This window comes from Pseudophryne corroboree, chromosome 9 (assembly GCF_028390025.1).
Source record: "Pseudophryne corroboree isolate aPseCor3 chromosome 9, aPseCor3.hap2, whole genome shotgun sequence".
NCBI classification, from domain to species: domain Eukaryota; kingdom Metazoa; phylum Chordata; class Amphibia; order Anura; family Myobatrachidae; genus Pseudophryne; species Pseudophryne corroboree.
The window spans coordinates 342,058,313-342,075,757 of NC_086452.1; the positions used below are offsets into that span (position 1 = coordinate 342,058,313).

The 17,445-nt window shown below is 45.5% G+C and overlaps 1 protein-coding gene across 1 annotated transcript in view; it reads left to right on the forward strand.

Annotated features, from left to right (window-relative positions):
• The window catches only part of ITIH3 (inter-alpha-trypsin inhibitor heavy chain 3), a 401,722-nt gene that overhangs the window by 122,752 nt on the left and 261,525 nt on the right, over positions 1-17,445 (forward strand). Inside the window, exons 4-5 of the mRNA XM_063940620.1 lie at positions 8,728-8,832; positions 15,603-15,765. Of these exons, the coding sequence (XP_063796690.1) occupies positions 8,728-8,832; positions 15,603-15,765 (268 nt within the window). The remainder of the gene's footprint in view (positions 1-8,727; positions 8,833-15,602; positions 15,766-17,445) is intronic.

Sequence of the window (17,445 nt, forward strand, 5' to 3'; positions counted from 1 at the left end):
GCTGGTATGAGTCTTACCCTGGATTCCAAAATCCTTTCCTTGTAATGTCAGCTCTTCCGGGCACAGTTTCCTTAACTGAGGTCTGGAGGAGGGGCATAGAGGGAGGAGCCAGTGCACACCAGTAGTACTAAATCTTTCTTAGAGTGCCCAGTCTCCCGCGGAGCCCGTCTATTCCCCATGGTCCTTTTGGAGTCCACAGCATCCACTACGGACTACGAGAAATAGATTTACCGGTGAGTAAAATCTTATTTTTTATTGTAAAGTGCTTTTTGAGTGTTTTACACATTTGTTTTTCCCATGATGCAACGCTGCTGTGGCAGGGAATTCTGGGTAATAGCCTGAACTATTTATCGGTGCAGAGTTGTTGATGGTGCTTCAGTCTGCATTTGGGCTGCTTTACTGAAATGATGTACTGCTGCAAGTTCTGATGATGGTCCCTTGCGGACCGAAACGTCACGTCGACTAAAACTTCTCTGTACATTTGCACTTTAAAAACATGGTCTGTAAGTAATAAAAGGACTATTTCTTCTGCTACAAGCAAAATGTTTTCATTCTGGTGCACAGTTGTTGATGGTGCTTCAGTCTGCATTTGGGCTGCTTTGCTGAAATGATGTACAGGTTGAGTATCCCATATCCAAATATTCCGAAATACGGAATATTCCGAAATACGGACTTTTTTGAGTGAGAGTGAGATAGCGAAATCTTTGTTTTCTGTTGCTCAATGTACTCAAACTTTGTTTAATACACAAAGTTATTAAAAATATTGTTTTAAATGACCTTCAGGCTGTGTGTATAAAGTGTATATGAAACATAAATGAATTGTGTGAATGTAGACACACTTTGTTTCATGCATAAAGTTATTAAAAATATTGGCTAAAATTACCTTCAGGCTGTGTTTATAAGGTGTATATGAAACTATAGATGTGCACTTGAAATTTTTCGGGTTTTGTGTTTTGGTTTTGGGTTCGGTTCCGCGGCCGTGTTTTGGGTTCGACCGCGTTTTGGCAAAACCTCACCGATTTTTTTTTGTCGGATTCGGGTGTGTTTTGGATTCGGGTGTTTTTTTCAAAAAACACTAAAAAACAGCTTAAATCATAGAATTTGGGGGTCATTTTGATCCCAAAGTATTATTAACCTCAAAAACCATAATTTCCACTCATTTTCAGTCTATTCTGAATACCTCACACCTCACAATATTATTTTTAGTCCTAAAATTTGCACCGAGGTCGCTGGATGACTAAGCTAAGCGACCCTAGTGGCCGACACAAACACCGGGCCCATCTAGGAGTGGCACTGCAGTGTCACGCAGGATGGCCCTTCCAAAAAACACTCCCCAAACAGCACATGACGCAAAGAAAAAAAGAGGCGCAATGAGGTAGCTGTGTGAGTAAGATAAGCGACCCTAGTGGCCGACACAAACACCGGGCCCATCTAGGAGTGGCACTGCAGTGTCACGCAGGATGGCCCTTCCAAAAAACACTCCCCAAACAGCACATGATGCAAAGAAGAAAAAAAGAGGCGCAATGAGGTAGCTGTGTGAGTAAGATAAGCGACCCTAGTGGCCAACACAAACACCTGGCCCATCTAGGAGTGGCACTGCAGTGTCACGCAGGATGGCCCTTCCAAAAAACACTCCCCAAACAGCACATGACGCAAAGAAGAAAAAAAGAGGCGCAATGAGGTAGCTGTGTGAGTAAGATAAGCGACCCTAGTGGCCGACACAAACACCGGGCCCATCTAGGAGTGTCACTGCAGTGTCACGCAGGATGGCCCTTCCAAAAAACACTCCCCAAACAGCACATGACGCAAAGAAGAAAAAAAGAGGCGCAATGAGGTAGCTGTGTGAGTAAGATAAGCGATCCTAGTGGCCGACACAAACACCGGGCCCATCTAGGAGTGGCACTGCAGTGTCACGCAGGATGGCCCTTCCAAAAAACACTCCCCAAACAGCACATGACGCAAAGAAGAAAAAAAGAGGCGCAATGAGGTAGCTGTGTGAGTAAGATAAGCGACCCTAGTGGCCGACACAAACACCTGGCCCATCTAGGAGTGGCACTGCAGTGTCACGCAGGATGGCCCTTCCAAAAAACACTCCCCAAACAGCACATGACGCAAAGAAGAAAAAAAGAGGCGCAATGAGGTAGCTGTGTGAGTAAGATAAGCGACCCTAGTGGCCGACACAAACACCGGGCCCATCTAGGAGTGGCACTGCAGTGTCACGCAGGATGGCCCTTCCAAAAAACACTCCCCAAACAGCACATGACGCAAATAAAAATGAAAGAAAAAAGAGGTGCAAGATGGAATTGTCCTTGGGCCCTCCCACCCACCCTTATGTTGTATAAACAGGACATGCACACTTTAACCAACCCATCATTTCAGTGACAGGGTCTGCCACACGACTGTGACTGAAATGACGGGTTGGTTTGGACCCCCACCGAAAAAGAAGCAATTAATCTCTCCTTGCACAAACTGGTTCTACAGAGGCAAGATGTCCACCTCATCATCATCCTCCGATATATCACCGTGTACATCCCGCTCCTCACAGATTATCAATTCGTCCCCACTGGAATCCACCATCTCAGCTCCCTGTGTACTTTGTGGAGGCAATTGCTGCTGGTCAATGTCTCCACGGAGGAATTGATTATAATTCATTTTAATGAACATCATCTTCTCCACATTTAATGGAAGTAACCTCGTACGCCGATTGCTGACAAGGTGAGCGGCGGCACTAAACACTCTTTCGGAGTACACACTTGTGGGAGGGCAACTTAGGTAGAATAAAGCCAGTTTGTGCAAGGGCCTCCAAATTGCCTCTTTTTCCTGCCAGTATAAGTACGGACTGTCTGACGTGCCTACTTGGATGCGGTCACTCATATAATCCTCCACCATTCTTTCAATGGTGAGAGAATCATATGCAGTGACAGTAGACGACATGTCCGTAATCGTTGTCAGTTCCTTCAGTCCGGACCAGATATCAGCAGTCGCTCCAGACTGCCCTGCATCACCGCCAGCGGGTGGGCTCGGAATTCTGAGCCTTTTCCTCGCACCCCCAGTTGCGGGAGAATGTGAAGGAGGAGATGTTGACAGGTCGCGTTCCGCTTGACTTGACAATTTTGTCACCAGCAGGTCTTTGAACCCCAGCAGACTTGTGTCTGCCGGAAAGAGAGATCCAAGGTAGGTTTTAAATCTAGGATTGAGCACGGTGGCCAAAATGTAGTGCTCTGATTTCAACAGATTGACCACCCGTGAATCCTTGTTAAGCGAATTAAGGGCTCCATCCACAAGTCCCACATGACTAGCGGAATCGCTCCCATTTTGCTCCTCCTTCAATGCCTCCAGCTTCTTCTGCAAAAGCCTGATGAGGGGAATGACCTGACTCAGGCTGGCAGTGTCTGAACTGACTTCACGTGTGGCAAGTTCAAAAGGTTGCAGAACCTTGCACAACGTTGAAATCATTCTCCACTGCGCTTGAGACAGGTACATTCCACCTCCTATATCGTGCTCAATTGTATAGGCTTGAATGGCCTTTTGCTGCTCCTCCAACCTCTGAAGCATATAGAGGGTTGAATTCCACCTCGTTACCACTTCTTGCTTCAGATGATGGCAGGGCAGGTTCAGGCGTTTTTGGTGGTGCTCCAGTCTTCTGTACGTGGTGCCTGTACGCCGAAAGTGTCCCGCAATTCTTCTGGCCACCGACAGCATCTCTTGCACGCCCCTGTAGTTTTTTAAAAAATTCTGCACCACCAAATTCAAGGTATGTGCAAAACATGGGACGTGCTGGAATTTGCCCATATTTAATGCACACACAATATTGCTGGCGTTGTCCGATGCCACAAATCCACAGGAGAGTCCAATTGGGGTAAGCCATTCCGCGATGATCTTCCGCAGTTGCCGTAAGAGGTTTTCAGCTGTGTGCGTATTCTGGAAACCGGTGATACAAAGCGTAGCCTGCCTAGGAAAGAGTTGGCGTTTGCGAGATGCTGCTACTGGTGCCGCCGCTGCTGTTCTTGCGGCGGGAGTCCATACATCTACCCAGTGGGCTGTCACAGTCATATAGTCCTGACCCTGCCCTGCTCCACTTGTCCACATGTCCGTGGTTAAGTGGACATTGGGTTCAACTGCATTTTTTAGGACACTGGTGAGTCTTTTTCTGACGTCCGTGTACATTCTCGGTATCGCCTGCCTAGAGAAGTGGAACCTAGATGGTATTTGGTAACGGGGGCACACTACCTCAAGAAATTGTCTAGTTCCCTGTGAACTAACGGCGGATACCGGACGCACGTCTAACACCAACATAGTTGTCAAGGCCTCAGTTATCCGCTTTGCAACAGGATGACTGCTGTGATATTTCATCTTCCTCGCAAAGGACTGTTGGACAGTCAATTGCTTGGTGGAAGTAGTAAAAGTGGGCTTACGACTTCCCCTCTGGGATGACCATCGACTCCCAGCAGCAACAACAGCAGCGCCAGCAGCAGTAGGCGTTACACGCAAGGATGCATCGGAGGAATCCCAGGCAGGAGAGGACTCGTCAGAATTGCCAGTGACATGGCCTGCAGGACTATTGGCATTCCTGGGGAAGGAGGAAATTGACACTGAGGGAGTTGGTGGGGTGGTTTGCGTGAGCTTGGTTACAAGAGGAAGGGATTTACTGGTCAGTGGACTGCTTCCGCTGTCGCCCAAAGTTTTTGAACTTGTCACTGACTTATTATGAATGCGCTGCAGGTGACGTATAAGGGAGGATGTTCCGAGGTGGTTAACGTCCTTACCCCTACTTATTACAGCTTGACAAAGGCAACACACGGCTTGACAAATGTTGTCCGCATTTCTGGTGAAATACTTCCACACCGAAGAGCTGGTTTTTTTGGTATTTTCACCAGGCATGTCAACGGCCCTATTCCTCCCACGGACAACAGGTGTCTCCCCGGGTGCCTGACTTAAACAAACCACCTCACCATCAGAATCCTCCTTGTCAATTTCCTCCCCAGCGCCAGCAACACCCATATCCTCCTCATCCTGGTGTACTTCAACACTGACATCTTCAATCTGACTATCAGGAACTGGACTGCGGGTGCTCCTTCCAGCACTTGCAGGGGGCGTGCAAATGGTGGAAGGCGCATGCTCTTCACGTCCAGTGTTGGGAAGGTCAGGCATCGCAACCGACACAATTGGACTCTCCTTGTGGATTTGGGATTTCGAAGAACGCACAGTTCTTTGCGGTGCTTTTGCCAGCTTGAGTCTTTTCATTTTTCTAGCGAGAGGCTGAGTGCTTCCATCCTCATGTGAAGCTGAACCACTAGCCATGAACATAGGCCAGGGCCTCAGCCGTTCCTTGCCACTCCGTGTGGTAAATGGCATATTGGCAAGTTTACGCTTCTCCTCCGACAATTTTATTTTAGATTTTGGAGTCCTTTTTTTACTGATATTTGGTGTTTTGGATTTTACATGCTCTGTACTATGACATTGGGCATCGGCCTTGGCAGACGACGTTGCTGGCATTTCATCGTCTCGGCCATGACTAGTGGCAGCAGCTTCAGCACGAGGTGGAAGTGGATCTTGATCTTTCCCTAATTTTGGAACCTCAACATTTTTGTTCTCCATATTTTAATAGGCACAACTAAAAGGCACCTCAGGTAAACAATGGAGATGGATGGATACTAGTATACTTATGGATGGACGAGCGACTGCCGACACAGAGGTAGCTACAGCCGTGGACTACCGTACTGTGTCTGCTGCTAATATAGACTGGATGATAATGAGATGAAATCAATATATATATATATATAATATCACACTAGTACTGCAGCCGGACAGGTAGATATATTTATTATGTAATGACTGATGACGGACCTGCTGGACACTGTCAGCTCAGCAGCACCGCAGACTGCTACAGTAAGCTACTATAGTAGTATGTATCAAGAAGAAAGAAAAAAAACCACGGGTAGGTGGTATACAATTATGGATGGACCAGCGACTGCCGACACAGAGGTAGCTACAGCCGTGGACTACCGTACTGTGTCTGCTGCTAATATAGACTGGATGATAATGAGATGATTAATATATATATATATATATATATATATATATATATAATATCACTAGTACTGCAGCCGGACAGGTATATATATTTATTATGTAATGACTGATGACGGACCTGCTGGACACTGTCAGCTCAGCAGCACCGCAGACTGCTACAGTAAGCTACTATAGTAGTATGTATCAAGAAGAAAGAAAAAAAAAAACCACGGGTAGGTGGTATACAATTATGGATGGACCAGCGACTGCCGACACAGAGGTAGCTACAGCCGTGGACTACCGTACTGTGTCTGCTGCTAATATAGACTGGATGATAATGAGATGAAATTAATATATATATATATATATATATATATATATATAATATCACTAGTACTGCAGCCGGACAGGTATATATATTTATTATGTAATGACTGATGACGGACCTGCTGGACACTGTCAGCTCAGCAGCACCGCAGACTGCTACAGTAAGCTACTATAGTAGTATGTATCAAGAAGTAAGAGAAAAAAAAAAACCACGGGTAGGTGGTATACAATACATATACAATTATATATATATATTATATACAATTATATATATATATATATATATATATTAAACTGGTGGTGATTAATTAAACTGGTGGTCAGGTCACTGGTCACACTATCAGCAACTTGCAAGTAGTACTCCTAAGCAGACAATCACAATATATATTATACTGGTGGTCAGTGTGGTCACAATGGCAGTGTGGCACTCTGGCAGCAAAAGTGTGCACTGTACGTTATATGTACTCCTGAGTCCTGCTCTCAGACTCTAACTGCTCCCCACTGTCAGTGTCTCCCCCACAAGTCAGATATACATTATACAGTCACACTATCTATCTATCTATCACTTCAGCAAGTAGTAGTACTCCTCCTAATGCTCCCCAAAATTACTAAAGTAAATAATACTGTGTCTCTCTCTACTCTAGTAGTCTCACTCTCTATAAACGGAGAGGACGCCAGCCACGTCCTCTCCCTATGAATCTCAATGCACGTGTGAAAATGGCGGCGACGCGCGGCTCCTTATATAGAATCCGAGTCTCGCGAGAATCCGACAGCGGGATGATGACGTTCGGGCGCGCTCGGGTTAACCGAGCAAGGCGGGAAGATCCGAGTTGCTCGGACCCGTGTAAAAAAAACTGACGTTCAGGCGGGTTCGGATTCCGAGGAACCGAACCCGCTCATCTCTATTTAATGAAACATAAATGTTTTCTGTGCTTAGACTTATGTCCCATCGCCATGATATCTCATTATGGTATGCAATTATTCCAAAATACGGAAAAATCCGATATCCAAAATACCTCTGGTCCCAAGCGTTTTGGATAAGGGATACTCAACCTGTACTGCTGCAAGTCCTGATGATGGTCCCTTGCGGACCGAAACGTCACGTCGACTAAAACTTCTCTGTACATTTGCACTTTAAAAACATGGGCCCTCATTCCGAGTTGTTCGCTCGCAAGCTGCTTTTAGCAGCATTGCACACGCTAAGCCGCCGCCTACTGGGAGTGAATCTTAGCTTCTTAAAATTGCGAACGAAAGATTCTCAAAATTGCGATTACACACCTCTTAGCAGTTTCTGAGTAGCTCCAGACTTACTCGGCATCTGCGATCAGTTCAGTGCTTGTCGTTCCTGGTTTGACGTCACAAACACAACCAGCGTTCGCCCAGACACTCCTCCGTTTCTCCAGCCACTCCCGCGTTTTTCCCAGAAACTGTAGCGTTTTTTCCCACACGCCCATAAAACGTCCTGTTTCCGCCCAGAAACACCCACTTCCTGTCAATCACATTACGATCGCCAGAACGAAGAAAAAACCGTGAGTAAAATACCTAACTGCATAGCAAATTTACTTGGCGCAGTCGCAGTGCGTACATTGTGCATGCGCACTAAGCGGAAAATCGCTGCGATGCGAAGAAATTTACAGAGCGAACAACTCGGAATGACCACCATGGTCTGTAAGTAATAAAAGGACTATTTCTTCTGCTACAAGCAAAATGTTTTCATTCTGGCAAGTGAGTGCCTACTCTCAACTATTGTGTGTGTATGTATGTATATATATATATATATATATATATATATGTAGCAAAATAGGCATCACTAAAAACGACTTGATAAGGAAGACACAGACCTCGTGGATGAAATATCAACGTTTCAGTCTGTATTGCAAGATTTTTGTCAGGATCTTGCAATACAGATTAAAACGTTGATATTTCATCCACAGGGTCTGTGTCTTCCTTATCAAGTCGTCTTGAGTGCCGCCTATTTTGCTGTATCTATGGTGAATGAACCCACTTTGGCCCAAAAACATCTGGAGGGCATCTGACGCAAGTATATGCTTCTGAAAGCCTTTGGAGTGCCATCTTTTGTTTGTATGTATGTGTATATATATATATATATATATATATATATATATATATATATATAACTGTATATAGAAATGGTTTGTTACTATGGTTACCATGATAGAAAAGCATTAGTACAGTAATTGTAGAAAAGTAAGGAAAAATATAAATATGTTTTCTGAAAGCAAACCACGGAGATTTATGCAAACAGTCCCTCAGTTTTACATTTTACATTTCTTATTATCAGAAAGTGTTTTATAAATCAGAGCACATTTTCTTGGCAGTAATGAATATTATTATGAATATATTAATATGTCAGCCTATCTTCGGCAGGGTAATTGATGGAGTGACGTATGCCGGGGAAATAAAGGAAAAGGAGGTTGCTAAAAAGCAGTATGAAAAAGCTGTTTCAAAAGGACAGACAGCCGGACTTGTCAGGTACATTTCTCTGAGAATATTGCAAGATGGGCTCACCATTTTGTTTTGTTACTGTTAGATATATTAAAATGCTTATGTACCAACCAGTCATTGAGGCTTTCAGCTCTTTTCTATGCAATGAATGTACTGTATGATTAGAAAATATTTCTTTAATATATTTAATATTATTCTTATTAGTTTATTATTTTCACATAATTCTAAATTTGTTCCTCCCAACCTCTCATCTCACCCCTCTTCATTCTATTCTTCTCTGCTACATATCCCACCTACCTCTCTTTCCTTTAAATGTGCCCCTAAATGTAATCTTTTCATAAAAGCTGAACACCTCTCTTACTAACTATCCAATCTCTGCTCTCCCCTACTTTGCTCCATTCTCCCTCTTGTGGCAGCCAAATTTCCTCTTGACTGTACAGGGCCATATTCACGGGCCAATTTGGGGAGAGATGTGTGCTGAGCGGTTCGCTCAGCACACCTCGCCCCCCCGCTCAGCACAGCGTGATGTGTGCTGAGCGTGCGGGGGTAGACGGGGGGGGGCGCTCATTTCACCCAGCGGGTGAAGTGAGCGACCTGCTAGACAGGCCAATCTAGCACCAGCGATTGCGATGCGCGGGGCTGCGCAACGCTATCGCTGTGGGGGGTACACACAGAGTGATCGCTGCTTAAAATCTAAGCAGTCTAGTCAGATTGCTTAGATTTTAAGCAGCGATCGCTCCGTGAGTACCCCCCTTAAAGGGGGGTACTCACGGAGCGATAATCTAAGCCATAGGTTCTCAAACTCGGTCCTCAGGACCTCACACAGTGCATGTTTTGTAGGTAACCCAGCAGGTGCACAGGTGTAGTAATTACGCACTGACACATTTTAAAAGGTCCACAGTTGGAACTATTTATTTCACTTGCGATTCTGTGAGGAGACCTGCAAAACATGCACTGTGTGGGGTCCTGAGGACCGAGTTTGAGAACCTGTGATCTAAGCAATCTGACTAGATTGCTTAGACTTTCAGCAAGATCTCTCCGTGTGTACCCCCCACAGCTGCTGCTAGATTGGCTCGAGCGCCCCCCCCCGCACACTCAGCACACATCGCGCAGTGCTGATCTGCCGGTGAGCTCTGGCCCATAAGCTCTCTAGAACAGGGCCCTCTCCTATTTTTTCTGCATAATTATCCAATCTGTGCACTATAATTTTATATATACAGTATATATATATATATATATATATATATATATATAGGTGGTCTTCTGTATGCCGAATGTCGGGATCCCGGTGCACAGTATACCGGCGCCGGAATCCCGACACCCGGCATACCGACAACTATTCTCCCTCGTGGGGGTCCACGCCCCCCCTGGAGGGAGAATAAAATATAGTGTCGCGCGTAGCGCGCCACCGTGCCTGCAGCGTGGCGAGCTCAGCGAGCCCGCAAGAGGCTCCTTTGCGCTCGCCACGCTGTCGGTATGTCGGCGGTCGGGCTCCCGGCGCCGGTATGCTGGGCGCCGGGAGCCCGAGCGCCGGCATACCGTACGACACCCATATATATATATATATATATATATATATATAATCTCCAGCAGATCGGCACTCAAAAAAATAAAATACAAATACCTCGGTGCACCAAGTCCAAACACGACTCCACGTGATAGTAGTTTCAAAGAAAGAGGACGGCACTCACAGGATTTTGAATATGACGTTTGTAATCCACAAAAGTATCAAAGCATTATCGACGTTTCGGTGACGCAGCACCGTCTTCAGGATATATAACCATAAACAAATGTGACCAAGACAAGTACAGAGAGCCACTTACCACACTTATATAAGAACCAAATAACCAGAAAACACCCTCACCTGTGCAGGAGACCGGCCCGTCCGCCGGAGCGGCAAGGCGCACCACAATGACGTCACCCACTGGTGCGCCAGAGTGACGCGACTCCGCTACCAAGGCAACAGGACGCTACCGCCCCCGTTGCCGAGGCACACCACGCATCGCGGCCCGGGGGAGACAGCCAATCCTGCCGACCACAGCAAGACAGGGGCGGGGTCCTAAAGAATGAAAACACAAGAAAAATACATGTAATAAGAATACATGTAGGGAGAGGTTAAAAACGCAATGTGCAGCACACTGCGTACATGATAGGCTGATGGGTGAACAGTAGAGCTTACAAGTATAGGACATATTTACTACATAAGACAGCAAAAAACAAAAACTAGTCAGCCACTAGTTAGCACAAACTGTTCCAACAGATCTTTTCATTCAGCCCACGGGGAGCCACAGTGTCCAAATGGACTATCCATCGGGCTTCCATGACCAATAATTGCTGATTCCTATCCCCCCCATGTTTCAATTCGGGGAGGTGATCAATGATCATGTATTTCAAACTGGCCAGACTGTGATTCCTGTTGGTAAAATGTTGAGCCACCGGTTGTTCACTTTTGCCTGAATTCAAGGCCGCCCGGATAGCTGACCGATGTTGGTTGGCACGTTCCTTAAAAGGGCGAATGGTCTTGCCCACATAGTACAGGCCACAAGGGCATCTGATAATATAGACCACATGTGTTGTAGTACATGTAACCGCATGTTTAATGGGTATATACTTCCCACTGTGAGGATGTCTAAATGATGCCCCTGTGTCCATGTGATTGCACGTAGCACAATTGATACAGCGGTAGCAACCCGCCTTGCGGGTGGTTGTCCCCCTGGAGCCAAACCGTCTGAAATTAGTAATGTCCGTACGGACTACCCAGTCCCTGATGTTTCTCCCTCGGCGATAACAAGCCATAGGTGTTTTAGACTGTACTCCACGTAACTCGCTGTCAGTGCTGGTGATTGGCCATAACGCCTTTGTTGCCTGTGCTGCTGGTAGTGTAATTGGTTGTCCACATGATCTTATCAGCATATTTAATCTTATTTCTGCGGGAATCCGAACTGAAGAGAGTCTCTCTAGGAATAGCTAGAACTTTATTTTTGTGCTGTAATAACAACTGTTCTGGGTAACCCCGACTCAGAAATTTTAATATCATGGCATCCAACTGCGTTTCCAACATCTTTCTGTCGTTGTTGATCCTGGCTACCCTCAACATCTGTGAATACGGTAACCCAGATTTCAATGCAGTGGGATGGTGACTTGAGAATCTCAATAAAGTGTTCCGATCGGTAGGTTTGGAATACACAGAGGAAGTGAGACGTCCATCCTGATTGATGAGCTTGACGTCTAGATATTTAATTTCTTTAAAGCTGATTTTATATGTGAACTTGATTGGACCAGGTAGGGTATTGATATAATCAATGGCGTTGCTGAATTCTTCTTCAGTACCTGACCAAAAAATGATTAGATCATCTATATACCGCAAGAACAGCTTAACATGCCGAGAAAACTCTACGTTACTGAAAAATAATTTCTTTTCCTGAATAAACATAAAAATATTTGCATATGTAGGTGAGACGTTGGAACCCATTGAACAACCAGCTTGCTGAATGTAATACTGACCATCAAATAAAAAATAATTGCGGTGTAACACAAGTGAAAGCAAACCAAGTATGAATGGTATGTTAGGTCCCTGGTATAAGGTGCTGAGTTGTAAAAACATATCCATAGCCTCCAGGCCTTCATCATGAGGGATAGATGTATATAAACTTTGTACATCTAACGTGCACATCAAGAGATCAAATGGTTTCTCTACAAATGGTTGAATGGCCTTAAGGAATGCCGAAGTGTCCTTCAGATATGACCTCTCCTGTACGATGCAAGGCTGTAAGAGGGCATCGAGGTATTGTGAGATAGGTTGATACAAGGATCCCCGAGCTGACACAATCGGACATCCCGGAGGGCGAATCGGATCTTTGTGGATCTTAGGAATTGAATACAGGACCGGAGTGATGGGATGCTTCTGGATCAGAGCTGTACAGACACGGTCAGAGATGGTACCTTCTTGTTTGGCTGTTAATAAAATAGTATCCAGTTCTTTCTTAAATTCTAAAGTGGGATCCCGAGGTAATTTTCGGTACACCTCAGTGTCCCCAAGTTGGCTCATCATTTCGGTACGGTAGTCAAAAGTATTCATGATGACAATGGCTCCGCCCTTATCCGCTGGGCGGATAACAATGTCCTCTGATTTTCCCAGACCTGTGAGTGCCTGTCTCTCTCCCCTAGTGAGATTGAATCTGGTTGTTTTATTTTCTGAATTGTATTTCTGTATGGAGTCATCAAGTACCCGCGTGAAGCACTTCAACGAGGAATTGTGTATCGGAGGGTCAAACGTAGACTTGATCTTGCCCCTACAAAATTTTTCAATAGCATCAACTTCTCCCGGAGGTGCAGTGTTTGTTGCAAAATATTCACGTAGTCTAAGGTTTCTACCAAATCTGTGTAAGTCCCAACTCCTAAGATCCACAAAGATCCGATTCGCCCTCCGGGACGTCCGATTGTGTCAGCTCGGGGATCCTTGTATCAACCTATCTCACAATACCTCGATGCCCTCTTACAGCCTTGCATCGTACAGGAGAGGTCATATCTGAAGGACACTTCGGCATTCCTTAAGGCCATTCAACCATTTGTAGAGAAACCATTTGATCTCTTGATGTGCACGTTAGATGTACAAAGTTTATATACATCTATCCCTCATGATGAAGGCCTGGAGGCTATGGATATGTTTTTACAACTCAGCACCTTATACCAGGGACCTAACATACCATTCATACTTGGTTTGCTTTCACTTGTGTTACGCCGCAATTATTTTTTATTTGATGGTCAGTATTACATTCAGCAAGCTGGTTGTTCAATGGGTTCCAACGTCTCACCTACATATGCAAATATTTTTATGTTTATTCAGGAAAAGAAATTATTTTTCAGTAACGTAGAGTTTTCTCGGCATGTTAAGCTGTTCTTGCGGTATATAGATGATCTAATCATTTTTTGGTCAGGTACTGAAGAAGAATTCAGCAACGCCATTGATTATATCAATACCCTACCTGGTCCAATCAAGTTCACATATAAAATCAGCTTTAAAGAAATTGAATATCTAGACGTCAAGCTCATCAATCAGGATGGACGTCTCACTTCCTCTGTGTATTCCAAACCTACCGATCGGAACACTTTATTGAGATTCTCAAGTCACCATCCCACTGCATTGAAATCTGGGTTACCGTACTCACAGATGTTGAGGGTAGCCAGGATCAACAACGACAGAAAGATGTTGGAAACACAGTTGGATGCCATGATATTAAAATTTCTGAGTCGGGGTTACCCAGAACAGTTGTTATTACAGCACAAAAATAAAGTTCTAGCTATCCCTAGAGAGACTCTCTTCAGTTCGGATTCCCGCAGAAATAAGAATAAACATGCTGATAAGATCATGTGGACAACCAATTACACTACCAGCAGCACCATCACTAGACAGGCAACAAAGGCATTATGGCCAATCATCAGCACTGACAGCGAGTTACGTGGAGTACAGTCTAAAACACCTATGGCTTGTTATCGCCGAGGGAGAAACATCAGGGACTGGGTAGTCCGTACAGACATTACTAATTTCAGACGGTTTGGCTCCAGGGGGACAACCACCCACAAGGCGGGTTGCTACCGCTGTATCAATTGTGCTACGTGCAATCACATGGACACAGGGGCATCATTTAGACATCCTCACAGTGGGAAGTACATACCCATTAAACATGCGGTTACATGTACTACAACACATGTGGTCTATATTATCAGATGCCCTTGTGGCCTGTACTATGTGGGCAAGACCATTCGCCCTTTTAAGGAACGTGCCAACCAACATCGGTCAGCTATCCGGGCGGCCTTGAATTCAGGCAAAAGTGAACAACCGGTGGCTCAACATTTTGCCAACAGGAATCACAGTCTGGCCAGTTTGAAATACATGATCATTGATCACCTCCCCGAATTGAAACGTGGGGGGGATAGGAATCAGCAATTATTGGTCATGGAAGCCCGATGGATAGTCCATTTGGACACTGTGGCTCCCCGTGGGCTGAATGAAAAGATCTGTTGGAACAGTTTGTGCTAACTAGTGGCTGACTAGTTTTTGTTTTTTGCTGTTTTATGTAGTAAATATGTCCTATACTTGTAAGCTCTACTGTTCACCCATCAGCCTATCATGTACGCAGTGTGCTGCACATTGCGTTTTTAACCTCTCCCTACATGTATTCTTATTACATGTATTTTTCTTGTGTTTTCATTCTTTAGGACCCCGCCCCTGTCTTGCTGTGGTCGGCAGGATTGGCTGTCTCCCCCGGGCCGCGATGCGTGGTGTGTCTCGGCAACGGGGGCGGTAGCGTCCTGTTGCCTTGGTAGCGGAGTCGCGTCACTCTGGCGCACCAGTGGGTGACGTCATTGTGGTGCGCCTTGCCGCTCCGGCGGACGGGCCGGTCTCCTGCACAGGTGAGGGTGTTTTCTGGTTATTTGGTTCTTATATAAGTGTGGTAAGTGGCTCTCTGTACTTGTCTTGGTCACATTTGTTTATGGTTATATATCCTGAAGACGGTGCTGCGTCACCGAAACGTCGATAATAAATATATATATACCAGAGAAAAATCAGAGGTAAAAGAATAAGTGATCTCACTTTCTCACTTTCACTTTAAGATGCTTTTTTCTGTAAAACCAATTCGCTGTTTCCTCGCTATTTTATCTATTTATTAATGTAGCTGTTATATTCCACCATGAGTTGCTATCTAGAAGTTTGCTGTCATGAATAATGTATTGGATGGAATTTTATGTTACTTATGAATTCTAAAATAGAAAAATAAAAAATAAAAATTCCACAGGGCATCTGGCAGAAAGACCGAGAAGTTCACTGTGTCCGTCAATGTGGCGTCACAAAGTAAAGTTACCTTTGAGCTGGTTTATGAAGAAATGCTAAAACGTCACTCTGGGAAATATGAAATGTTCATCAAAATTCAACCAAAAGCAATTGTCAAAACCTTCCAGGTACAGTATATCCTATATAACTTATATGTACAGCCACTATCCAAGTCATTTCAGTATCTAATGCAAGCATGTCCAAACTGCGACCCTCCAGCTGTTGTGAAACTACATATCCCAACATGCCCTGACAGTTTTAATGTCAGGGAATGCTCAAGCTGTGTCAGGGCATGCTGGGATGTGTAGTTTCTCAACAGCTGGAGGGCCGTAGTTTGGACATGCCTGATCTAATGGGTAGGATTACTCCTGATTCACACATCAGAATTAAAGTGGTATGTACTAACCCCGGTCATAGCGGTAATCCAGTGGCGCAACTAGAAATTTTCCTCCCCCAAGCCAAAAAATCCTTCGGCGCCCCCCCCCCCCCCCCCCCATACCCCCCATAATTGGCATTAGTGAAGGGACAAATATGTGCGCGCCGTAGGTGCGCGCCGCCAAAAAGGGTGTGTGGCTTCGTTAAAATGGGTGTGGCTTCGCTTAAAGGGGCGTGGTATTGCAGGAAAAGACTACCTTATACCCCAGTTTTGCAACCTGCACGCCCAGACGTTAGCCACCACAGGAAAGAAAAATAATCCTGATTCATGCCCCTTACATTATTTGTCATTTTTCCACCTTATAGTAATGCCCAGTATACATTATTCCACATACTGCAATGGCCTTAGCCATTATACCACACACAATAATGCACATGACACAATATGCACACACTGTAATGCCCCCGACACATTATGCCACACACCGTAATGCCTGTGACACATTATGACAGGAATCGCAATGCCCGTTATACATTATGCTACACACTGCAATGTCCCTGATACATTATAGCACATACAATGTCTGTGACACAGTATGACACACACCACAATGATCCTGAGACATTATACCACATACCACAATGCCCGTGATATAGTATACAACACACCGTAATGCCCGACACATTATGACACACACCGCAATGTCCGTGATACATTATGCCACACACCGTAATGCCCATTACACATTAAGTTCTACAGTAAGGCTTCTAATTGCTTTTAAATTACCTGCTCGTTGCCAGGGGTTTCATGCTCTTGGTTCCATGCACGGTGCCAGGGGTTTTCATGCTCAGGGTGTCATGCTCGTTGCCAGGGGTTTCATGCACTGGGTGTCATGTTCGTTGCCAGCGGTTTCATGCTCTTGGTTCCATGCACGGTGCCAGGGGTTTTCATGCTCAGGGTGTCATGCTCGTTGCCAGGGGTTTCATGCACTGGGTGTCATGCTCGTTGCCAGGGGTTTCATGCACTGGGTGTCATGCTCGTTGCTAGGGGGTAGTGCTTGTTGCTAGGGCCGTGCTCCCAGTGCCACATATGCCCCCAGTGCCAGATATTCCCCCACAGTGCCAGGTATATGTCCCCAGTGCCAGGTACATGCCCCCAGTGCCAAATATACCCCCCCCCAGTGCCACATATGCCCCCTCAGTGCCTGCTCCCCCCAGTGCCAAATATTCCTCCACAGTGCCACATATGCCCCCTCAGTGCCTGCTCTCCCACAGTGCCAGGTATATGCCCCCAGTGCCAGATATTCCCCCACAGTGCCAGGTATATGCCCCCAGTGCCAGATCTTCCCCCACAGTGCCACATATGCCCCCTCAGTGCCTGCTCCCCCCAGTGCCAAATATTCCCCCACAGTGCCAGGTATATGCCCCCAGTG